This window comes from Numenius arquata, chromosome 2 (genome assembly GCF_964106895.1).
Source record: "Numenius arquata chromosome 2, bNumArq3.hap1.1, whole genome shotgun sequence".
Lineage (NCBI taxonomy): Eukaryota > Metazoa > Chordata > Aves > Charadriiformes > Scolopacidae > Numenius > Numenius arquata.
The window spans coordinates 92,242,187-92,269,613 of NC_133577.1; the positions used below are offsets into that span (position 1 = coordinate 92,242,187).

General features: G+C 36.9%; 1 protein-coding gene across 1 annotated transcript in view; it reads right to left on the reverse strand.

The window, feature by feature from the left end:
- TRHDE (thyrotropin releasing hormone degrading enzyme) overlaps positions 1–27,427 on the reverse strand; it is a 215,325-nt gene that overhangs the window by 110,507 nt on the left and 77,391 nt on the right. The window contains exons 4-5 of the mRNA XM_074168551.1: positions 17,092–17,246; positions 11,050–11,163 (exon numbers count right to left, since the gene is read on the reverse strand). Of these exons, the coding sequence (XP_074024652.1) occupies positions 11,050–11,163; positions 17,092–17,246 (269 nt within the window). The remainder of the gene's footprint in view (positions 1–11,049; positions 11,164–17,091; positions 17,247–27,427) is intronic.

Consider the following 27,427-nt stretch of genomic DNA (forward strand, 5'->3'; position numbering starts at 1 on the left):
GTCACAGCTACTTCACAGGCAGGTGCAAACCCAAACAACATCCAACCTACTAATTTGTTTCTATACCTTCTAGAAACATGGATTGCAAAACTGCTGCATATTTACTCTGGCAGCAACATTAATTAAATGTGCATGTACGCTCTATGAGCTGTGCTGCACTCACTTTTGCAGTGCAACTAGATGGGACCTTTTGAGCTGAGAAATGACATGCCTTAAAAACTCCTCATATTGCATTCATATAGAAGTCTCTAATACAAAAGACAAGAAGAGCTTCATTTACTTGTTTTTTCCAAGTCACAAATAAATGCAAAGAGTGAATTAAAAATTATGGAAGGTTTAAATAAGCGTTTTTCACCCTGAAATGACATATCTTGATCTTTATCTAAATTACAACAGTTCCTGAATTAATGTCAAACTAGTGCCATAATATAAAGAAACTCTAGGGAATGTTGCATTTTTTCAAAAGCCATCTTGATGTCCACAGATAAAATAACCACACAATTACATAATAAATTCTATGTTTAATTTCTTGGGTGGCAAGGTTTTGGTATCAATATGTTAATTTAAATTACATTTATAAGACAGCTGAAAAGCTGCTCCAGTGCTGATCCATCTGGAAATAAACCTTTACGTTAAAATTCATTAGAGCACAAGAAATGTACCTTGAGCTGATTGTATATTCAAGCAATTAAAAACACGGGATGCAGGAAAGCCAATTACCCAACACACTCTTAGTGTTCTCAGCTGGCTGCATGAGGTAAGGCTTGTGAAGGGAAAAGTAATATCTTGTTCATATTATTGTTCATTTCCAAATTTTCTCAAGCATACGCAGTTAGTAACTGCCTTTTTTTATGGGGGGAAAAAAAAAGAAAAAGTGTAGGGAAACAATTATTATGACAGTCCTACCCAGGGGAAAAGTGCTGAGGTGTAAAGAATTGTAGATGCTTTTGTTACACCTCACTCGCATTCTCTATTAGTCAGTAGCAGAGGACCAATTTCATCAGAAGTATGATATCTAACACATATAGGTACGAACACACACAGGTACAGACCCGCCTCCAAATTCAAGTTTGGATACCACAACTGACAAAGAGTTGCGGGAGTGGATTGTTACTGTTTGGAATGAACTCATTAAAAGGACCCTTGTTAATCACAAATTAATACTTTAAATACGGAACCTGGAATTAAGAAAATCAGCATGTAGGAAAAATAACATGAAGTTATAAGAAGAATACAAAAGATATAAAAAGGACAGGCTACACTTTGGTTCTCTCTGTTTCTCAGGTTACCTCCTGACAGGCAGAAAAGGAGCATTTTAAATTCATGATCACTCGATTCAAGTTACCACAGCTGAAAAGTCTTCCTTGAAATTTATGGCAGACCTTCACACTGGGATACAGCTGGAATAGCTAGTATGCCTCCAGACACGTAAACCTGCATTTTAGTGAGAATTAAGAAGGCTTTTGACCTATAAAGCTAAATTTATTGAACTAAAAGGATTTCCAAAATATTCCCACCTTTTCCCATCAGTACCCAGCCTCTGAGAGCAGATTTCAAAAGGAGAGTCAAACATAACTCCAGGGAGACACAGAGCGAGCAAAGGGGAAGTTTCCTGGTTGGCAGGGGCCTGCAGCTTGAAGAGGCAACAGGAAACAGAGAAACAGAAACTGCCTGAATCACCTTGAAGAAGCATCACCTCAGCTACTAAAGTCCTATCAGTCCAAGGGGAAAAGGCCACCACATGAGACCAAACTGCTTATACTGACGGAAGAGGGGCTTTCTGTTCCTTAGTTATTTTACCCTGCACAGTACAGTGGAATTGATCTGTTTTAACATGATACCTACAGGAGTAAAGAAACACCAAGCTCAGAAATTGTAAAGAAAATCAATCTTGGAACATGTTTAATGAGGCCAGCAAGCTGTCAACACAGTAGGTGACAGGTTTGCAGCTAGACATGAGACAATGACAAAATGTTGTTCAAGATGACCCTTGTCTGAGGGTGTTCAACTGCAAGAGAAAAGCCAAAGACTGTGATCTGCCTGTAAGGAAGAGGGGGCTTCAGGTGACTCCTGGGGCTTTGCTTGGGAAGTATTGGTAGCTGTATATAAGTGCAATGCTGGGCAGGTCCAGGGCTCTGAGCAGGAGTTGACGTAACAGCAGCAGAAGCCCTATCTGAAATAAGGACAGAGGTGCTTCTACTCAAATTTGTGCTTTTCTTTAAAGGCAAGCAGGAAGCTCCTCTTGCTCCTTATCTTCCTACTGCCCATTTAGAGTCCTGTCTCTTCATCTCCTCTCCTCGGAATCCTCCTTGAATTGTGGATAGTCAGTCTGGGAGACCAGACCTGTGTTGAGAAGAAGAGACTTGCCAATTATTTCTTCTTGCTTTCCTTCTTACTCTTGAGCATTCTTCCAGGTGCAGAGACTCAAGTGCTGTTATCAGATGAATGTGACTTTTGAAGATTTACATTTTCAGATTATTTCCCAAACACCTGCGGTCACTAGATTCAAGTACTTGTCTCTTCATAGGAATGACTCCTTTGAATCCTGGCCAATAAAACCTTCTCTGTTTGCTACAAGGCTGTCCTGAAAGACTTACTCCTTCTCTCTTGCTCTCTTCTCCTTAGCCAACCTTATACACTGTGAAAATTCAAATTTGGGTAAAACCAGCACAACCTGCTATGGGTAGCAGGGTCAGAAACTTTCCACATATAGCAATTCTTGCACATTATGGAAATAATCTGGAGATTTTTAAATATGGATATGTAGTGTAAATCATTCCATAGCAAAACGAAACTGGAGTAAGAAACTGGCTAGCCACAAGAACGCTTTCTGGTTCTGGATTATTTTCACCTTGTTCTAGGGAGGAAGGTTTATGGGAAGGTAGGGGTCACTCTTTGTGTATAAATCTCCAAAAGGATGCCCACCATTCAACTAATCTACCTCTAAATGAAAAGAAAGCAACTGCGAAATAACATTTTTGGCAGAAAAGACTGTACCCTCAAGAGCCATTAAAAATTTACTGTGTGTAACAGGATAACAATGATGTAATGGAAAGGGGTTGCTGCTGGTGATTTTATAATATATTGAGGCATAATTTAAGAGTACAAGTTAGCATGACAATAATGTAATACTTAAAGTTAATCACATAAAAATAATTTCTAAAAATTAATATGGAATACCAGGGAAAAGAATTGAAATGAAAAAACTGGAAAACATCCAACAGTAGAACAAAAAGAATAGCACAATGAAATCCCAAACTGATAATTAGTATGCAGAAGAGATCAAAGGCCTCAATATTAAAGGCATCGCCTTTGTTCTGGGACAACTATTCAAACAGTTTATGGACTGAGAAAACTACATGAATAAAGCTTAATATTGGTGTGCAAATCTGCCAATAATTTACTTGACAAACTTGCTGGAAATATCTTCTCCAAAATATAGAGCTTTACTAGTCATTAGGAATACAAAGGAGATAAGTGATCTCCCATGCCTGCCAAAACAAGCGTTTTCAAGATGCAATACTTGGGTTTATAGGTAAAGTGCACCCTAATGAAAAAAAAATAGGGGCAAATTTGAAAGCACATATCTATACATATACAATACCAAAAGTTCAGTTCTAATAAAATATACTTCAGGGTGAAGCTTAACAAACTCCAGAAGAATATCATCTATGAGGAAACGTAAGTTCCAATAGAATACCTTAAGGCCAGAAAAGACCCACAGGGGGCCAAAAGTAAGTTCTTCCTGTCTACATGCTTATAAATACTAAGTTGTCATAGTGCAGAAAGTCTCCTGAGTACTTGCAAATGAAAGCAACATTTCTTTCTCTCTCTTCCCAACAGTAAATTTTTGTAAATAGCTTGAGCAGCTTACAGATTGTTTTGGTTTTGTTTTTTTTTAATTTATATCTCTGCGTGTGTGCTTCAATTATGTGCATAGTTTGTTGAAGGAGGCCTGCAACACATTCTACATTTATCAGCTGCGAACATGTCATGGTTCCATGTCTACATTCATAACCTTCTTTCCTGCATTTTCAAAGTTCTTGCAAAATTTCTGTCCCTGTGCTGGAGAAATTTTCACACTGGCTAACAATTTTTGTAGTTATAAAGCAATGTAGATGTTCTAGGAGTTTGTAGTTAAGGAAGACCAATAGCTTTGAGTATCAGCAGAGAAGTGGATATGTATTTTCTTTTCAATGAAGTGCCAAACCAGATATTAATGGCCACCTGCTTAAGTCGCCAAGCAGATGGGTAGTTGACTTGGAGTCTTTGTGCAATTTCACCAGTTATTTCAACTGCTGTTTCCTCTCACCGCTCTGTTTTTCAGGTATAGCTTTGATTTGGTTGTACACCAGATTTGTTATGCCAAATGTAGCCCTACAGAATGAGAGGACATGGTACAAAAAAGGGAGCAGCACAAAAGGAAACAAAACATACTGACCATGAGAGCTTAAAAAAAAAAAAGGTCAGTTTCCCCCTCCAAAATTGTGTTTTGTTACTTTGCATATAGTTGCTTTCACAGACATAGAGTCATTAAGCAAAGAGATGAACACAAGATGCACTGTCTCCTCATGCATTTGTATCCAGAGCATTTTAAAACATTAGGCAACAAAGTATGAAGTTTATCCTCTCATGGAGGAGCTCAAACTCCATGGGGGGAATCTGTAGAGGAAATTCACCCCACTTCAAGAAACAGTAAATAATATTTAAATGAAAAGTGGCTTCAAGACGTGGTTGGTATACTGAGTCAACTTCCAGCAACATCTGCCAGAGATCACCATCAATGAGATTATTTTTCAGGTGCCCTGAGATTTGCTGGATGCATTTTGCATGCCTAGACTCTGTATCAACTTGAAAATGATGAGATTCAGTGAGTTAAGTCCTGAAGGAACCAAAGATTGCAGGCATCAAAAATTACACCAGCTTGTGCTCCGAGTAACTGCCCACAGTTTTAAAACAGTGACAGTACTTTCAGGACAGCTGAAAATTTGAAAAGCAGAGTCTTTCAGTAAGGATGCCCTCAAATACACAGCTATAGCTTTGTCATTGAACTTCCCATACCTATATGGGAACTATACTTCCTGATGAAGCGTCTATTCTTGTTTCAATAGAGCTTCCCTGCAGTGAGTCCTTGCCTAGAGGCAAGAGCTGCCATAAAGTTTCTTTCTGATTTTTACTGAAGACAAAGTGGTTACTAATTCAAAATTATGTAAAATTCAGCCAGTTGACTGAAGGTTCTTTCTGAAACCAAAGCTTCATCTAAACCCTGAACTCAGGAGATTTGAACTCACATGACCCAAAAGCTCTCATCATAATGTCATTTTAACTGCTCTCTCAAGATGAGCAGATAATGGCACGAAGAAAGAGATATTGACATTCTCCAAACCTGTATTCAATCTCTTGAATAAACGTTTCATCTAAATGTTGATATTCATTTATGTCTGATCTCTAAATGTTAAGAGTTAACTACCTAAAGTTAAGAATTCTGTATATTAATCCACCTTGCCAGAGCATATAAAAAGAAACTGTTAAGAAAGACCATATGGCCATGGAAATTTTTTTTTTAGTTATAAGCTAAATTTAGTATAAAGATTTCTAAACTGGTATACTTAAAAAGGACTAGTAATTAGCAACCAGAAGATCTTGGAGCTTACCTTTACATATCTCTTTTTTCCTGCCAAAGTCAATTATACATGAGATTCTAGTTAATTTTACATTGAAAGCTTCCCCCATAGTTGTGTTAAAACAGAAAATCATACAAGGACTGACTTCACTGAGCAGTTACTAGGGGAAAAACACTCCATGTGGTATTAATTAAAGGCTTACTTTATACCGGCATGGGGAGCCTTTAACCAAAAAAGAAGAGATGAAAGTAGTTTTAAAAAACGAGAGGCTGAATTTCTCTCAGTGCTGACCCAGCATGATATTTATGTTGGGTCAGAAGGATCAAGCAGGCTACAGCTCAGATCTGAAATGCCAAAATAATAATGAAATAAATCAAAAAGCCCCATGTCTCAAGTCTACTTCAAAACTTATAATGATTTTCTGGGTCTTCCATGAGTCAAACAGTGCCTAAAAAAACTTTACAGATGGAGACAAACGCTTTAGGAGGCAATCTGAGCCACAGCACATTAAAGATATACGTGTCTAATGGCCATATTAACTTTTATTATTTCAATCCAGTCAATGAGAAAGATAGGCAATTAAGATCAATTATCAAGAATTTGGGCAGCATGTTGCACGATGTTCAAAGTACTTCATGTAATGAAGTTCAGTGGTTTCCTATTACCTTTTTTAGGCACAGGTAATTTCTTGCAGCACATATTTTTAAAATAGAAATGTTGATATGCATCTCATTATTATTTTCAGCTGCATGTAGTAATGTCAGGATCATCTAGACTGTGGAACCTAATAGTGTGAAGGAAGCACGGTTCAGTTTAAGAAACATGAAAGACGCTCTGCCATGCAGACACAAAGTTTTACTCCAAATATTTTAATCACAATTGTTTAACACTAAGGAAATTTCTGGCAAATATGACCATCCTTAATTATAAAAGTAGTAAGCAAACAAGAAAGTGGGAGACATTATCCCAGAGCTTCAATGGATAGAGAAGGCCGAGGATTCAAACCTATCTCTGATGTACTACACCTTGACTCAGCCAATAAAGTTGTCAGCAAAGCAAACTTTTATATAATAAAGAAAAGGGAGAAGGCAGCTGGGCTCTGTGAAATGCTTTCTCAGCATCAAGCTGGGTACTGACCGCTAAAGTATTTGACGCTCATTTGATGGATGAAAGAGAAAATTACATGCCAGTAATTCCTGCTGTCATAGTCCTCAAAGCCTACCCCAATATCAGAGACATTCAAGGGCAAACATGATGGTTCCTTCTACCAGAAAATAAGGAGGCAAAAGATCAGTCAATAAATTCCTGGATCTGTAAGCCTCAGTTGAATTCCTTCCTTTGCAAAGCCACATACAAAGGACTTCAGGATAATGGAAGAAACAAGGAGGGAGGAAGATGGAATATATAATTGCAAACGGGCTCTGAAAGGAGGAAGGTGAGCAGGGTAGATGAGGAAAGACAGGGCTATGAAGTGGAAATCACCAGCATGTAGTTTTCTGCTGTAATTTTCTCTGATCCTCAAACTAGCAGAGGCATCTTCCTCAGAGGTGAGATAACCTTGTTGCATCAGTTGTAAGAACTTACAACTCAAGAACTCACATCCAGCTGTCGTTGCTTTTTGATGGCCTGGAGAAACAGCCGAACAGTTACTTGGTAAGCCTCTAATACAGAAACCTCACCTCTTTCTAAGTCATGAAATAGCAACAGCCAGGGAATTCACATGCAGATGACCACTCTGAGTACACATGATCAAGCGAATTTCTCTGATCTCTGGGAGGGACAGTTTGAAGAGCCAGCTTTCTTTTTAAAACTATCCTGACAACACAGAAACAATTGTTTAAACTTCCAAGACCTTGAAGAGTGAGATTTAAGAATAAGAATTTGAGACACTTCAGAATAAGAATTTCAAAAAACTCTTAATTTGTAGGATAGGCAACGTATGAGGCTGAAATGGGAAGAATGATGAATTCATTTCCATGGCAAATGTCTAATGACTCTGTTGTAGGGACATATTTCCTGCAAAATCAAAGATAGCTTCACTTTCAAGAGGTAAAAAGTAACATGCAGGGACTTATTTTTTAGCTGAGGGAAGGAAATGAGCATTTCAAGTTTTGATCTGAAATAACTTAAATTTCAAAAAGGATTTTAAAGACCAGTGGTGGAACCATGGAGGGTCCCAGCACAGAAAGCTCACCTTCCTGTTTTAAAACCAGCAAAACTGTGTCCACTTCCTCAGAAGAGTTCTGATGGATCTTATATTAACTGCAATGGATAATGGATGCCTCCGTCAGAATGACTCTGTTCGTTCTGTTCCTCACCCAAAATTTTAATAGGAGGATCTAGGGCATAAGGTTGGCAAGTGTTTAATAAAGGACTGGATTTCATTTCTCATTAAGACTTATGCAAGCCTGATGAAGTATATAAACACCTTTTGGACAAGACAAGAAATTCTAGACGTGTTGGATGGCTGAATAAAGTGTTACAGCTCCATGGCAGTTCAGTCAATATTGTTATCCATCCATCTTTCCTGCAGTAAAAGAAGAGCTTAAAAAACAATTGAAGAAAAACTGCTAAAATCAAGAACCTCAGAGAAGGAAGAAATGTTTAAGCAAGCTAAAGAACCTAGAAGCCAGAAAAATGGTTTCAGATAAAACCCATGGCTCTCCACTTTAAGTTACAATGGTGTGAACATGCCTAATGGATAGCTCTCCTCAAGAGTCCCAGGTTCAGCCATACCAAGTCTGTGAAGGCCAAGTAAGAAGAAAAATGCTCAGCTCTGCTAAAAGAGAAGCATCTTCAGACAACTAGTAGCCAAACTTAGGGGCTTATGGAGCTTTAATGGTGAAAGCTTATGTGCCTGTAGCCTATAAGCATCCAACAAGTTGGGCAGGAAGCTGTTGACAGATCCATTTGATTCAGATGTATTCATATTGCCCAAGTTGCATTTCCAGAAAAAAGTCCTTTTTCTGGAATTGACTACTAGTCTTCTGATTCTACACTTATCCAAAAGAAAATGTGACAAAAAAAAATCTTTAATAAACTGAAAATAAGCCGAATTAGACATTTTAGTCCATGGCTTCTTGAGGAAACTTTCAAGGATACCATTTCAGAACTACAAGAGCATGAAGTTACCTAACTTTCCCAATTCTTAAGAAAGAAAGATGATTTTGGCATATTACCCTTTGTTTTCCTGATGTAAAGAGCTGTGGTATCATACACCATAACATCTTTTATTTTTATTTCACAGGTATGAATTACTGCTGACAAAACACTACCCAGAATGCTGGAATATTACTCTGTTTAACTATCGTTACAGAAAATAAGGTTTGTAGTTCTTGTTTTTGCAACTGATTCATGAAGCTTGTACTGTACCCTTCACTTTTGAAAAAAAAGTAAGTTATTTGGAACAGTTTTTCTTTTTATAAATGCTCACTTCTTATTTTTTCAAGTTTACAAATGTCACTATGATCTAAACAGCAAATGTGCTTTATACTGATAACAAAAAATATCCAACAAGCCAAATTCCAGTTTTGCTTCCTCTTCCTATGGTCTCTGTAATAAGGCTGAAACATCACAGTATCAATTCCTTCTCTAGACTGCAAAAGAATGCAGCATGTTTAAACTCATCAATTGCCACCAATTTTTTAATTATTTAAATATGTCAGTATGGTTATTTTTATATCAAAGTCCAACAATATCCAAAGTCTTATGAAAAGTTTATGTCTAGCTTCTTTTTAATTTAAGGAAAAACTTGCCAGATGAATATTTTTTCAGGCACAGCAATATTACTGTAGTTAATTCTAATTTATGCAGCACGTGTCTGATTTCCCAGTTTAACTGTCATACTTTGTTCAACCCATTCGTTTTGCCTGTATTCTGCTAAGACGCCAGGATTTCACGTGATGGGCATGTCATTTGCATAACAGTGAACATTATATTCATTCCACAGAAATTTCAAGCAAATACTCTATATTCCAAATGACTTCTAAAGCAAAGTTATTCTGGATTTGTTAAACTGATTATGTGAAGAACAAATGACTGATGATTTGAAGATAAAATTCAGTGTATAAACGTTGTCATCTATGACATTTCACTATGCTAAAATCATAAAAGCCTGCCAGATTTCATTGCATCCATAATTAGAATCATTACATTGTAATTCAGGATGTGTTTTTCATAAAGATGAAGAGAATGAGTTTTAATACAGCCAAAGCCAGGTAAACCCAACAAGCCTACCTATGCAAGACAGATGTCAGTTCAGATAAAGATTTATTTTCCTTTTCATAATGCAATTATAAACCAAAATTGACACCTGAAAGAAAAAACTAAAATACTACAAAGAATTCAAACTTCACAAGAAGCATACCTAAAGCCAGAGTACCTGTATAGAGCTATTTTTAATAAATAGCTTTAACTCATAATCGTAGCATTTTCATTTAATGGCACACAAAATTTGATGGGATAAGAATACTCAATAAATCCCCCAGAAATGGGAAAAAACATTTCCAAACTTAGTATGCAAGAGTTTAAGCAAAACATTCAAGCTACAACAAATCACTATCAGGCAAACTGTACTTACAAGAAGTATTTAGCCCCATGTGTAAACACAAAAGGATAGCAAACAGAAAATTTTTTTCCAAAGGACAAGAAAATCTATATAGCAACCTTCAACATGGTCTCACACAGAATTTCCTTGTCCTGAGGCCTCGTATCTCTTATTTTTCTTATAAGCATAATGTTTCTAGACTACAGCAGCTTATATAAACTAGGAACTGACGAGGTGTGATATAACAGGACTCCAAAAGAATGTCCCAGCATGGCCTTTCCAGTTTGCCCTCAGAGAACTCCAGTATTTGCACACCAGTTGACAAAGCATGTCCAAGAGTGTACACTGGAAATCAGACTGAAACCTAATTCTCATTTGCCCCATCTCTAATTTAGTATGTAGTGCTAAATCGCCAAATAATAGCAGGAAGATAAAAAGAGTAAACTTAGGGAGAGGAGAACAGAATACTGTAAGAAAAAATATGCTCAATTTTACAGTATGTTTTAGCCAGACCTTTTTTTTCCAATTTATCTCGTGCTTATGGATAAAATTCAGTATTCTGAATATTTTCAAAACTGGTCCATGTTAAATCACAACAGCTTTAATCCAAAATGTTACTGAGCAGAGAGACAGTAGTTATTTTAATGTTCAGTTATGATAGACATGACCTTATTTCTTTTGTAATAAATTGCAGATTACACTTTTGGAATGCTGTCAAATTATTTCACACCTAGTGATTTTGCTTCATTGGACATCTGATACTTGCATGCATCATTTGGTATTTTTCAGCAGTCCCTGTCTATAAGAAAAGCACAAGTAAAAGAGCAGACAAACTTTTCTGTGGGAAGTCTCCAAATTAACAAAATAAAATGGAATTACCATGTTCCACCCTGGGTAGAGGTAGTCTGTCCCAACAAATTCAAAATAGTGAGCAAAACCTTCTTTCAACCATACATCCTCCCACCAAACTGGAGTCACAAGGTCACCAAACCACTGCAAAGAACATACAAATAAACAATTTTTAGGAAACCATGTGTGCATATGTTTCCTTTATACAGAACACATTCTTCACAAGTTTTAATAAAAACAGTAGTATATACCACCCACTGAAACTCATTAACTGTTTTTCTCATGTATGAAAGAATTAAGTCTTTACAGGATGCACAAGTTACTGAAGCAAAACATTAGAAAATAACACACAGGGGAGAAGCAGCACTGAGGAGAGTATTCACTGTGTTTACTTTAGCTATCTAACATAGATGCTCACCTAGGTTTAACGGACTGACATACACAATGTACAGAAAAAGGCTTCTAACCTGAGTTATCTGATTCATTACCTGAAAACTTCACCATGTATAGCGCAAATCTTGAAAAAGTGGAAACACAATCTCCATATCCCAGACCTAAATTTTAGCATTTCTTCCTCCACGATGTCTGCCCACTAAGATTTACAATACTACTGATGCTCCATTCATTGGTTGGTTTCGTAAGGAAAGCAGTTTTATACAATCATGCCATCTCTCTGTGGATAGGACTTAGATACCTAAAAGCAGCTAGTTGATGCCACTTAAAGAATGTCCATGGGTATCTGAGATACCCACACAGGCCTAGGAAATTTCATCCAGGACTTAAAGGAGGTCTGCAGCCTTCCTGAATGGCAACCAGAGGCAGAGGGTATCTAAAATGGCATTACCCACCTATGTTTATGCAAAGGAACCCTACTCGAGCTCACTGCCTCTCCCCATGTGGCTCTTGAACTTCCTCACTGATTTCAATCAAATCTAGAAAGAAGGACAGAGATCTCAAAGATAATTCCTACAAAAGATAACTCCTACAAAAGTACATGAATATCGGTAGCTGAAAAGAGAAAGACCTAAACTGAGGGCAAGGCTAGAACGTGGCCATGAGATATTCTGCTCAGTAGCCATCAACAGCCACAAACCTGTCATGGCACAGGACATGCGGGTTTCAGAGGGATTTTAGACAGAGCTGGGATGATCAGCGGAAGAGGAACGAGGACAAAATTTCACAGGAAGACAGGCGTCATCAATTCTTCTGCTCATGGATGTCCCTGATAAAATGACTGGAATGGTTCTATGCAACCTGGATTACCGTAGCACCAGTGGTTAAGACCAGGAACATATACACTATTAAGAAAACATATTTCATACTCTATGCAGCATCTTTTTTTTGCCAAAAAAATATCAAAACCTTGTTGCAGTAAAATTCTCTGCCAGGTTTTTTCTTAATGTGATTAGAAATGAGATCAACTCATAATCAACAGAGATAACTTTGAGCTTTAATGGGGGCGTAAACTCTGAAAATACACAGAAAGGGAGCAGCAAATAAGTATTCCAGAAGGAGAGACTCCTGTCAGAGGAGCTGCTGCTGATGCTGTAATGAGAGTGAGGAAGGAAAGAAAGCCAAGCTGACCAGCAAGCAGTTTGCTTACATGACGTTTGGTTTATTTGAAGGCTTTGTCTGGGACCCGAATGAAAGGTCTCGCTTCTGTGCGTGTCTTTGTGGAGTGAGAATAGCAGCAAGGAAAGATCAATGCTGCAACGAGGATCCATAGTGAAGTGAACACAGGGGTTCCAAAGAACAAAACTACAGAAACTGAGATTACCAGATGGCCCCACAATGTTCAGTAAATAGGATATGAATGAAAAAAATGAAGCAGAACGTGACAATGAATGTCACTGACAACCAACTTAAGAATTTAAGGAGAAAAGATAGGGATGGCGAAAGTCATATTCACATTAAGTGAAACTAAACTTAATGGACACTCAGTGATCGTAATCTAGTTGAAGGCTATCAATAAATTAACTCTCTACAGGACCAATAAAGGTAAATCCTGATCTTAAGCACACTTACCTAAAAAGAAAAAGAAACATGGGAAATGCAGTCATATAGATAATGCTCTTTTCATAATTTGAAATGTTAACAGTAGCACACTACCAGAACAGTATGAAAGTTATATTTATACTAGAATAGGTTGATGAAATGATTTGTAATGACAATCAGACTAAAGGCAATACCACAGAGTTTATTTCATGAATTACAAGAGGACTGCTGAAAAAATATGAAACCAGCAACAGTCATGGTATGCTATGACTATTCAGAGAGAGATTTAAAAAATAAAGGTTGTAACACATCCTCCTGTAACTCAAAAGAACTAATACCATTAACTTATAATGTCACAAAAGAGAATTTCTTATACTCCTTTGTGAGTTTTCTCGGTTTATTTGTTAATGATACAATTAAAAGTATTTGTTTAATTATCCACCTAAAGGAAGAAATATTTTACAGGCATTAAACCAGCATGTGATACCAATATGAAAATATAGGGAATGTGCCTAACTAGTCTTGAAGAGTATCAGAGATAGTTATGAATGTCAGAGACAGAGCAGTCCGAGAGACAGCAAATAATGAAGCCAATTTTTCCAGCAGAAAGGTACTATTATCTTCCTAGGTGTTACATGTTTGAAAGGAAAACAGTTAAGTGAAGCATTTCATTTATTTAAGTAATTGTTTATTTATTTATTTGGGTATTTGACTATGGACACTATTTGCCTGGAGTGAAGATCATTACTCCTTTTCATTTTGGAAAAGAAAAATGAATTGATATGTATTGATTACATAAATTTCTCATCTCCCTCAGATATTATGTTCAGCCTGACGTGCAGAAGGCATTCATTTTACAGACACGCTGAAAGGACACTCTTTCCTATGTGCTTTCTTTACAGATTATTAAAAAAAACATTGATTTAGAAATTTTTAATTTTCCTTCTGCTTTCATGCCTGTTTAACTCAATCTGTCACACTAAGTTTTGTGCTCAGGTGGGAAAACTATCACAAAAAATCATAATGCATAAATTCAAATGACTCTTTCTTCAAAGGCTGTAGGTGGGACTGATCTGTGATATGCAAATAAAACTGATTACTACCTTAATAATTTTAATAAATTATGGTAATTATTACAAGCTATCAACTTAGGCTGCTAGAAATATATGTATTTTGACCGATATCCCATTTGTGTTTTGGGGCTTGGAGGAAAAGCTTTTATACCAAAACAGTTCTTCTTCCAATTATTAATTTTTTTTAATTAAATACATAAAATGTTCTAAAAGAACACTCAAGCTGAAATACCAAGCACTAGCAACCCACAATATGAATAAACTAAAGCTACTCATGCAATTTTAATGTGTCCATCCGAAAACATGTACCTAAAATAAGTATCTGGTGAAGCAATACAAAGTCACCTGTGAAGAAATTAGGTGTAAAATTCTTTCTTACGTGCTTTTTACCTATACTTTGACAACCACAGAATTTCTTTGTCCTTCTGCAGCGCTGTCTCTCTTTTTCTGTCTGTCTTGAATACTGTGCTCAAGCATTAATACCCAGCAGGTTTGGGAATTCCAATTTTAAACAGTCATATCTAAAGGTAACAATCCAAATTCTTAATATTCATCTGATTTTTCTAATCTTGGGAACAACATTAGCAAAGCAATTGCTGTGTTACTGTAAGTAACAAGAGTCTCATGCAGGTCAGTTTGCTACACACTCAGATATGCTCTGTAAGTCTCAAAGTAATGGCTTTAAAATCAGGTGAAATAGGAAAATGATAACAATTTTTCAAAAAAAGAAAAAAAGGTATTTTAGGGGAGTTCTCTTTCCTCTCACCTGAAATTTTAAAATAAATTAATAAATAAAAAGTAAAACCAGAGATGTGGATTCTACTTTTGGCTGTGCCAGAAGTGATTTTGGTTAATCTCTGTTATTCTATGTGAAAAAATGAGCGAAGGGGAGGAATATTCATGTGCCAACCCAGGTTAGCAGGTGAGATGATGAACAGGATGAAAAGAGGACGAAAAATGCAGTGAATAATTAACAATTCAACAGTAGAGGCAAGAGATCCTGGACCCAACCTGGTCTCTGTTCAATACGTTTTCAGCTAAGCTAGTATTATTTACAGTTCCTGCTCTATGTTATCCACAGCAAAAATTTCCCTGAGGGCCTTCTGAGTGTGGCAAAATAAATGGAGAAAAAACTGACTAAATAAAGACAATACTGTGATGGAGGTGCTAGACGATGTTCTGTGGCTTGTATTTTTGGAGGGTTTCTCCCTTTAAACTCTATTTGCAGATGAACATATTCTCTGTGACTCAATTCTGTATCTAAAAAGTAGAAATGATATTTCTGCCACCTGAGTATTTTCTATCTTGTCTAGTTATCCAGTGAAGCAGTTGAGCAAGGACCTGATCCACATGGTACTAAAACAGAAACAGCAGCAACATGAATGGAGGAAGGTAATTTTAATTAAGTGAACAGCACTGGAAGTAATAGCAACACGGACACCAAATAAATCTTCTAATTTGTACTTTTAAGATCACTTAAAAGCACTCTATGACTTCATTGCTACCCTAAAATAAATTCAAATATAGTTTTCACTTACTTCGTGATCCTCCGATATTCCCAGAACAATGCAAAAAGGCTTCGGTTTCAATGAGAATCAAATAAACAAACTTGGCAAGTTACTGATGTGGTAATTGCCCACATCTGAAGTATAAATTGCTTTGGAAGCAGAGGAAATTATTACAGCAGTACAAAGAACGACTGGAAGTAATGGAATGACTTCAGAAAAAGGAAGACTTAGGCTGAACACTAGGAAAAAGTTATTGACCATCAGATTTAATCAAAATGGTTTAAGGGAAGCAGCATAACCCTATAATCAGGAGCACTGAACCCGGCACTACAAAACGCACCATGTGGAAGAATCTCATATGAACAGGAGCCTGGATTTGGGCGATGGGATTTGGGAGCCGGGATTTGATGACCTAGTATGTGTTTTCCACACCCGATTCCTAAGGTACTGTAATTTTTCTAGCTGAACAGTGTGCTACTCTATTGTACTGTACAATAAAGAGCATACAACAAAATCAGATGATGGTATTGAGAACAAACCAACTTTCAATAAAAAGTTCACGTTGTACTTGAGGACTTCATATTCATCGAGAGATCTAATGTGAAACACAAATATGAACCAAACATTATTATTTCCAGGTTCATCTACCAGAACTCCATTAGAAAGGCTCCCTTTTATATGGTACTTTTTATTTGCAGAAAGTGTTAAGAATTTGCATTGCCTTTTAAAGAATACTGTGTAAAGTCACAGATGTAAGCCATGCTGATTACACAGTAGGATTTCATTCATTTTAACCTGAAGGCTATGATTATGCTTCTTTTGAGTGCAAGAAAGGGTTTCCTGTCCCTGTAGCAAATTTCTTCAATAACATTTGCATTCAACTCAATATTACTAAACACTCGTAATGTGTTTAGTTTGAGATAAGAAGATGGAAGAAATGTAAAATAAATCGTAATATGGGTTTATTACAAAGTTTTCTTATTGATACAAAAGTTTTTGTACATATAAAGACTCAATTATCCACCATTAGAAAACAGAGGGTCAATATCAAATTTTAGAAAAAAAAAAAAAAAAAGTATGTGTATATGTGAGGGAAGAAGGTGACTACAAAATTGATGTCAGCAAAAATATTTTTTGACATAAACCTGAAACTCAGCATGAATCTGCTATAGTTCTGCAATAAATCATTTTCTACAGTTATCAGCGTGTTTAGTCTACACACCAATAACACACTCACACGCAAACATACAGAATATAATCATACAGAAGACAGGGAAGTTGTTTGTTGCTATTAATTAATTTTCTCTTTTATCCCTATTTTGAGTCTTCCCAGTTTCTGCATTGTAGCGGTGTCTTACAGATGACCGTATTATTTGGACTCCAGTTACAATAAAAGTTACAACTGTTTATGTGAAAAACACAAATCCATCTTCAGTTCTGAAAGGGAACACACGGTTCCTGACATCAATATCAAATATCTGAACACCCCTTAATACCTGATGACATAGCTCATGTACAATGACCATGGTGACATCCAGCAGGTATGATATAGAAGAAATGCTTGGATCTAGTAGTATCCTTTGCTCCACAAAAACACTCAGTCCCCAGTTCTCCATAGCAGCATATGGATGCTTAGGCACAGCTAACAGATCTAGAAATAGAAAAAAAATATGTTAACTCCTTGAGGGAGCTACTATGCTGAAGAGCTATTTTAAGTAAGGCCATAAATGACCGCATTTTAAATAAAATACATGTAAAAAACAAAACAATTTCAGCTCTCTAGTAATGTTATTTAGGAAACATTACTACAATATTCATTTTTTTTATCTTATACCACTATCTGTTCACATGTGATTACCATGTTATTGCTGTAACACAGTACTTCATATTTCTAATTGAAGTTTTCCATACAGAATCCAGCGTATTTACAATACCTTGTTGATTTACTTACCGGTTTGATACTGCTTCTCATGTTTACTATCCCATATCAATGCAGTAACACAGATTTTTACCGCAAGTAGTTTTTATCTTTTCATTCAAGTGACTCCTTTATGAACATCTGACAGATCCAACTGTATGTAAGGACTGACATGAAGGGGAGCACTGAAGAACTACTGTTTCACAACAACCAGAAAGATGGCAAACTGTTCAGAATCACCAGTTCTTACAAAATAAGGCATCTTTCAGTGTGCATTACTGCCAGCATGCACCCTCTGACAACAGGAACACTGACAGCCACCTCTTCAGCCCCACAGGCTGGAACAATGGTGCCACACACAAGCTCAGGAGTATTACTTCAGTCTTGTATTCAGTGACAAAATATTAGGAAAAAGATGGAAAGATCCCTCAACGTATTAAAAAAAATAAAAAGCGGCGGGGAATTTTTCTCAATGGCATGAGGTTGAACAAAACAGTATTCCAATATCTATCCAGATGTTAGAAAAATCTTACCATAAAAGGTTGAGAAGGAACTAAAATTGACTATCAGTCTGGAAATAAATCTAAAATTATGGTAAATTGACACAGGGAAGAACAAAGCAATACACAATGCTGCTTCACGGCAAAAATATCTCAAAGAGCCCAGACACAACTTGTATGTCTACAAGATGCCCAATGTAACCTGTGTAAAAATCAGACAGCATTTTGGAAGCTACACTGTCACATCAGCATGGTGCTCCCTCCAGTCAAACTCATTACCCTGGCTTCTTAATTAATTAGCCTGGCTGCCACACTCCTCTCATTTGGCGGAATTACTTCTGGTTCCAAAGCTAGTTCATTTGCAGTTAACACAAGTATTTCTAGGTGGCATTTCCCTGTGTGGGATGTAAGGTCTCTGGGTTGACTTCCCAACCTGAAAAAGAAAAATTCTGACCTGCTTATTCTAAATAATATCCTAAATTACATCACAGCACTGACACATATCCTAAGTTTGTCTGGTTTTGGCTTGCTGACGTGTGGTAGAATTGGCTTGGAGAAGAACCTGTCAGCAGGAGCTCTACTTCAGGATTCACAGAAAGTTGCCACTGAAATACCAAGAATGGAGAACTTGTATATATTCCAGCACTCCCAAAAAGGGCCAGCTGCAAGAAGCATAAAAATCCCAGACTTCTAGTAAAAGCAGAGAGATTCTAGCAGCTACTTCCAGATACAAGCAAACGAAAAATATCCAAATTGCAAATAGAGACATACTACAAATGGTAAAGAATAAAAAACACTTTACATAAAGCAGACACTATAACAAGAGCCTAATTAAAGAAAATAAAGTAAAAATCCAATACATGGTGTTCAAGATTAGACATGCAAGTAAATTCAAAATTACATGCTTTCCTTTTCTTCCTCAATTGAAGCTCAAACTGTACTAGTTTTTTAGAATTACTTGCTATTTGTTAAAAATTATATGCAAAATGAAAAACTCCTGTCTGTTATACAAAGAAGGGATGAGGACGAAAAAAAGGACACACTGGGTGAAATCACTGAAAATGGCAAATCTTTATTCACATTAAACAGGGATCTCACCCATTCTCAATTCTGTAAAGAAAGCCGTAACTTCTCCTACATCGATTAAACTTTACTCCAAAAGGCATCTTCAGAAGAATACAGAGACTCTGTTCTTATTTACACCAATTAAGTTTTCAGCAATTCCCCTCAAATACACAAACAACACCAAAATAGAACTAGCATAGAAGTAAAATCAGTTCCCTACTTTTAACTGATTTTTTTCCTTCCTTTCTCTCCTTTGGGTTCATTTGTAGTTTTTGGACTTTCTTGCCAGCCATAATGGACAGATTTTGTCAGTGTCAGCAAGTAATAAACTGGAATAACTCTGTGGAACTGGGAAACCAGGGTGAGGGCTCATACTAAATACCTTTACAGGCTAATTATGGACTGTCTTTCACCATTTGTGTCATTGGTATTGGTCTGTTGGTTTAGACCGATACTTATAGCACTGACACACCAATAAAACCTTCCAACCTGATGGATGGCTAACTGCCTTGCAGGTAGACAACCACAGAGGGATATTCTGAATCAGCCTGGAAACTCCTCTCATGCATCAGCTAATGCTTAAAGGGCTTTTCTCAACAGACAAAAGAAAACATAATAGATAACCCTGTTGGTTTCCAGAATGCTAATCCCTGCAGGTGACATTAGCATACCAATAATGCTGAATGAATTAAGAAGTGTACTACAATGTATGAACACTTTCCTACCTTTCCCTAGTGCAGGGTCTGATGCACTGCACTTTAGTGCCCAAGAAGAGATTTTCTTCATCTCCAGTGACTGACAGAAGGAACTCTGAACATACTCATTATTCTAAAATGAGAAATCTTTTGCTTCTCGTTGTCCACTTCTCAACTCTGAACGTCCAGTCTTGGTGTTAATTTAGAAATTAAATTCTTCAGTGGCTGGTCTTGATTGCTCAATAAATTTCTACTATCTTTAAATAAAATTCCGAACACACCTAGTTTTGTGGTAAAAGACACAATAATCTATATCTTCCTCTGGGGAGTCATAAACATTTGATTTCAGAGGAACAGTGTTTTATGTTCAAGTCTCAACATGAGAATTTGTATTTCCCTCTGTTTATCATACCATTAGAGCACTGAGGAAGGTATCCTGTGCTCCTGGAGGTGACACCTGCTAAGGTTTTAGTATAATTCTTAAGAAGCAAGGTACAAAAGGAGGGGTGATGATGCACATTTTGATACTCATATCATTCACACATTATACTGCTCAAGAGGGTTCTGCACTAACTGCAAAATGTGAACTACTGAATATATAACAGCTTGTGTGCATGCTGCATACAGTTACTCTGCACACTATTTAATTAAATTCTTTGTAAAGCACTTGTGAATGTTTGATTATGTGGATATTGCTGGGGAAATAGAAATGCACGTTATTGCTTGCAGAGAATAATATCCTCATACATCATAAAACTGTTACTCGAGATTTCCTGATACAGCAGTGCAGAAAGTCCTGGGTACCACTGGAATAATAGAGGGTTTCCACCTCTTGGCCTTCACAGAGACTAAAGCCATGACCAAGAAGTAAAAACTATACAGCTGAAATAAAATCAGCAGAAAAGTCATCAGGACAAAAACGTGTTGGAACTTCACACTAACATACTATACTGGTATAATTATTCGAATATAAGGATAGCATTTGGACATTTTTAAAATCTATTTACGTGTGAATCTCATGAAAAATATTTCAAGTTACAAGAATTGTACATAGCTCAACAGCTTCTATTATTTCCAAACGTTTAATTAAGGCATCATAACTATGTAAGCTTACATCAAAATATAATTATCCGACATTACTAGCAAGTATCATCACAGTGGAAAATAGAAATTAGCAATTTAACACCTAAGTTGTTCACAAAGAGAATCAACATTCGACGTTTTTTTATCTATGAAGTTAGTATCTGTGTAATTTGAACAAATGATACTGTTTTTCCTTTTCCCCCACTCAGTTATAGTATTTTCTAGACACCCTTAAAAACCATTAGATTTCCCAAACCACACTACTGGGAACATCACTCTTGCTTTATATGAGAGCAGGATTAGAAATGAATAGGATAAAAAGCAAAACAAGATCCAACTCTCTCATGCAGAGTACCCTGAATGTGGGGATCCTTCCTCCCTCCTTTATCATCCTAGTCTTTTACAACCATCAAAGCACCTTTTCCACCACTATCATTCCACTTGGTTTAACCACCTCAGTTTTAAGTTTAATGGGGATACTGGTATAACAGATACACATCCTTACTGTACATATGAGTGTGTGTATAAACACAGAAAGTAGGACATCCACACACATGAACACATTTACTAATATTATGTACTGCAATTTTATGCGATTTAGATCTAAACCAAACCTGCACATCTATTTGGTTTAGATCTGCAAGACTAGATCCTATAGAACATATGACAGTATTAAATTTCTAATACTCAGGGTAGAAGATAAAAAGAACCTAATAAGGAAACAAAAAGAATAAATAACTAAATACGTGAACAATTTTTGCAAATTTTCTATTATCATACATGATTAAGTCTCCTAAATAAATCCAAGAGCCCTGAAAACACTGCAACTTGTAAATGAGAACAGACAGTGAGAAACAAGAATTTTGTGTCAAGCGTCTTTACACATATATTTTCCTTAATAGAACCAGGAGGCACACAGAGATAAACAGTTTACTCCATGAACTCCCTGGTTTTCCCTTATAGTCCCTATTTTATTACAAAAATTATGCTATAAAAATAATTTGCATTTACCTACATGCCGCTCACAACATTATTTTCATTCATTTCTTCAGAGAGGCTTTCTTCAAGATTTCAGGTGTAGATTTCTTGCTACCAGGTATTTCACTTTTTTGACAACCATTTCAACAAATTAAGACAAAGCATGGACTATTGTCAGTTTATTTTAGTCTTGACAAATGAAAACCTGAAGTATGGTTTTGCCCTTTCCTAATGCTGCATAATGCAATCAATAGCTTTATTAAATCTCTCTAAATGTCTTATGCAATTTCCTAAGTGAATGTTGTTGTAAAAAAAAACAAAACAAAAAACTATTTACTAACAGGGTTTATTTTCTGCCCCTCAGATTCTTTAATCAAAGCCATTTCTTTTGCTAAGAATAAGTAGAAGGTGCTTTTCTATAACAATACCATTTAATGATTTATGCAGATTTTAAGGAACAAGCCAACTACAAAAAGTGACAGCTCTGTTAAAAAACATTATGTTAAACAGTAGTTATTGTAAGTAATCTCCAAATTTCCTACCGATAAAGAACTACTGATAACAGTACTTATAAGAAATATCTAAACTGACTACCGAAAAACTTTCTTTTCTGCACTGTTCGACTGGTATGTGACAGAGAAGTATGTGCTGGAAAACCAAGTTTTCTTTGTATATACTTTCATCCCGTTATAAAGTTATCTGGGGGGAAAACCCCAAAAGAAACCAACATCTCAGGGCTTGGTGAAAGCCCTCTGAAGCCAACAGGGAGGTCTCCAACTGACAGCAGAACGAAACACAACTAATGGATTTGAATCTTCACCTTGAGACACTTTGAGATGCCTGATTTTCAGAAAACACTGAGTACATGTTTCCTGAAAACTAAATCATTTCAGTATCTCACTTTTGGCATTTAGGACCTAGGTACCCTAAATTAGCTGTCTTTTAACTGTTACTTTTATTTAAACTAGTACTTAATAATATTCTCCTGTCTTCTCTCACTACACACAAAGTATTCAAACACACAGAAGTTGCAAAAACCTGGATGACAGTCCCACAGGAACTCTTTGACTAATGCTTCTGTTTACCCAAATGCGTATTCTGGCACCCATCAGTTTTTCTCTCTGGGACTACACCGCCAATATTCTTCTGTAAGCATGACACTTACCAACCCACACGGACATTAGCCTGCAGAGGTCTAAAATTGTTTGCCATTATTTCAGTCAAATCAAATGGCTTGCTGCAGACCCTGAGGAGAAATCACTGACACACAACGGGTTATTGCTGGGGTTTTTATTGCTTCTTATTGCTGTACAAAGTATTACTTAACATTAACTGACATAAACAATGGATGGATTTCCAGAGTGTTTGATATGAACAGCAGATGTTTAATGCCATGTGAATACTAAAGGATCCATGAGGGGAAAAAATTGTGGCAGAGGAAGATGGGGAGGGTAAAGGGGAAGAACAAGCAATACTATAGAAAGAAAAACTTTGCTATGTTTTCAAGCAACTGAGCCTTGACACGGAGTGATGACTAGTTTACAGTTTAAGAAAATAAAATAGAAACTTGTTGATTTTATTTGACATGCGTATTAGTAAATTGCTTTCAATTTTCAGAATCCCAATCCCGATCATTGCTTCATTATTTCAAAGTATACCAAATGATTCAATGCTAAAATGGAAAACAAATGCAATCGCCTACTGAGGCTGAATGAGGTATCATCTTGGTTGTATCGATCTCTACATAAACAATGCCTTTCTTTTAAATAATACCTGGGCAGATCATTATGAATTGCTGACAGTAACAAACAAGGAAAAAAAAAGTCTTTCATCAATTTCTTTATAAATATAAACCTTTTTTCCCATCCTTCAGTCTAATGCAGGTATTCTAAACTCTCCCTAGACATACATTAGAACAAAGAGGTACACAGAACAAACTGAGACACTGACTGAAATCAGCTCAGGTTTCTGTTACTCCAAGTCACAAGGGCAGTAACTGCACGTGCATCCCTTACAGTCTCTATGCCAGAGATGAACAGTGAAAATACATTCCAACTCTCAACACAGAAAGATCTGGAGAAAGCTAAAAACAAGACAGACTTTTGTTGCCTTCATAAATACTGTTTCTAACGTAAATACTTAGAGCACTGACATGATGGAAAATTGCCAACAGCCATTTTCCTACCACCACAGTTAATAGAGCATGAGGATTCTACGGCTGAAAACAACACGCCACTGATTACTGAGCACTTCCAGTATGAATACTGCTGCAAAGAAAATGATCAAGTGCCACTGCCGTATTCCTTCCCTTAGCTGCAAAACCGAGGTGCAAGTACACCGAAAACTCCAGAAATGCATACTACTTAAGAATTACAGCAATGAGGTAAAATAGATCTTTTCATCTGCCATACATAAAACTGAATTGCATCACATTAATAAAAAAATGAATGTTTCCATTAGTACAAAACTCTATATACCCAGATTTACCTCTTTTATGTTTGCTTTAAAGTAAGATCGTATTCACAGGTGATGGGCACAGTTTTGCAGTGAAAGTAGAAACAGGAATTTTGGGAACACAGGCAAGCATCTCACATTATCAGTGTCTCAAAAATATGTAAAAACGTTCCACCTAGAAATAAATTACAATATAGCAAATCATATGCACTACATCTGAAGGCAATGTTTTGGGGGGGGACTGTATCTATTTCTCTTCTCCTCTCCTGCAGAGTTAGATGAAGAAATATGTATCAACTCTCCTGGATAGCTCCAGAGATACTAGTTTTAGGTCTTGCTGCTTATCCTAAGCCCTAAAATAAAGCTTATCTTACATTCTTATGCAAATTCTTTAGGTAATATTAAATTAGGGTAAATTTTTACTATCTTAATAATAATATTTGCACTCCTCTTGCTGATCTGTCAGTAAAAGAGTTAAAGAAGTTACCAGAGCACTTTTCTGCTAAAAGACAGCATGTATCTATCTATTCATCAGTTTATTTAATGCACCAAGAATCAATAACTTTATGTGACATATCACAAAAAAAACCCATCATCCTGAATTCTAGAGTAACACCAGTAACAGAGGGCTCATTCTGTTCTCATGCAAGCCCACACTCTCTCATCCCTGCTCGTGCCTGAGGATGTAAGTGCCTAAACTAAGTCTTGTCACAGAATCCATATTCACCCTTACAAGAGGCTCACAGGAACACTCCAATGGACTGGTGGGACCAAAATGTGAAAGTCAAAGCTGAACTTCTCAGTGCATTTAGATACCCTGGAGAGATTCAACTAAGGGAATTTACTCCTTCATTCTGCAGGCTGCCAGCAATGTGCTATGCAGTTACCCATCACAAGTGAAAAGTCACAGTTAAAAAGCAGGCATGCGAGATTGTGACAGAAAAAAAAAAAAAAAATCATTCTTCTCTACACAGTTACTCCAGATTTCCCACAGTAAAATGCAGTGCCAGGACTTGAACCTCTAAGAAGCTTTGCTTCCCTGGTGCAGGAAAGCTGAGCAATGGGCTCTGCTCAGCCCATGTCCTGGTACACAGAGGCAGGCAGTAATATGTCTCTGAATAAAGAGGGTCTTTTTAAAGCATCTTGAGCCCAGAGTTATTACTGAACCCCACATGATTACTGGGGGGAGGGAAGGAATTAAAATAAATAAACAGGATGGAAAAGAGTAGCTGAAACCTCCAGCAGAGCTGAAAATCTCTCTGAGCATGGAAAACAATGGGAAGAGATGGAAATGGTGCTTTATTCTGCACCTGGAAGCAACAGGTACTAGGAAGAGAAAGACAACAATTGTAAAGTAGCCTTATTTCTGACAGTTGCGGTTTCAGATATACTTGAAGTGTTTAATAGTTTCAATTAACTCAGAGAGTAGAACCCAAACATGAAAATGTGTTACAAAAATGGAATAATTCTGCAAACCATGTAAAAATAAAACTCCAGAAAGACATGTTTTTAATCTGAAGTTACAAAAGAAAGCTGACACAAAAAAGAGGCTGGTGACTCATACAAACTGAATTGTACTACTGAAGTTTGGCAAGAAGCTAGCAAGAGCTGAGAACAGAAGAGGTTGTGACAGACCTGGGACGAATATTTCAATGACAGACTACCGCGAGACTCAGAAAGAAGGAAAAGCAGAGCCTGAAAAAAAAAACAGGAGCCATCCAGTCCATAGCAAAGTTTATAGAGATCAGGCAGATGTCTGACATGGTGAGTAAGATTGATAATCCAATATCCCATCAGATAAGAAACCTGAGACAGAAAATCATGCAGAGCTCAGGGAACATGTGGAGCTGCACACACAATGACAGCCTGGACAAGCGACAGTCCTCTTCAGCATCAGGGAAGAAATATTGGGAAAGTGATGGATTAAATCTCTTCCCTCCACCGACAGAGTGACTATATTGACAAAGGGGATGGTGACAACACCAACTCCTATTAGTATTTCCTGGGTACTCTGATGATACACAAATGCCCTAGGGTATGGTATAGCTACACTTTTGTATAAAATATGCCTTGTTAGTTCCCTTAAATCACATTTAAGCCAAACGGTCAAAAATCAGTAACAAATTTTATCAATAACTTTCAAAACAGACAACGCTGTAACAAATACTTACAAAAGTTACCACGAAATAGACAAAATCTATGCTTAATGTATTTATGCTGATCCATACCTACATCCATATTGAGCTGGCACTGACAAGCGGGCAATCACAGCTCCGGTCCTTGGGCACACCTTACATTTCATGTTTTCCCTATCATCGAAAAATTATTCCGAAGTTCTGGTCTGAGAATTCATCTGCAAGAGATGAACTTCTCATGGAGCACTTTCAGGTGCACTTCTCCACCCCCTCTTATATCTTCACATTCCTGCACATCCCTTGGTTAAACCACAACAGGCTTTTACCAATCTCACCTTTGAAATGTTCCTGGGATCTAAACAGACTTCATCTTTCATCTCGACTCATTCTGCTTCCCCCATTTCCGAGACACAGTCTGTCCATTTTTCCTAATAGTGCTTGTTCACTTCCTTAGATATGCAAATATCTGTTTGTTAGACTAGAAACTATCTTCCTTACTAAACTGGCTGGTAAGCAGCTTGTTACTTCAATGACTTCAATGAGGGGATAAAAACATTTCCCCCCTCCCTTTGGTAATTCATTTGCATTTTTCAGTGCATAATGTGACCTCTACTGGATCTTACATTCTATATCAATCTTTACTTGCATTATACAAAGATCTAAACAGAGTAAAATGTATGCAGCTCATTACTGACTGCTAACTGAGACCAGTAATGCTAACACACCAGTAATGAACCGCTTTGGGATAGCAGTGGGCTTGCAGCGACTGATCCCCACTGCAGCCTCACTGCTCTCGAAGTCAGACAGCAGAGTAAGACAACTGCAGGATCTAATAAGTAAGACAACATAAATAAGGTATGTCTTCCCTTGCTTTTCCACAAGGAAGGACCCATGTAAAATTGGAACTTTTTAAAATTGCCTACAAGGGGAGATATTTTGAGAGACCATTGATGTCAAATATTTCTATGTTAGACAAATACGCAGAATTTTGGTAGATGCCATTT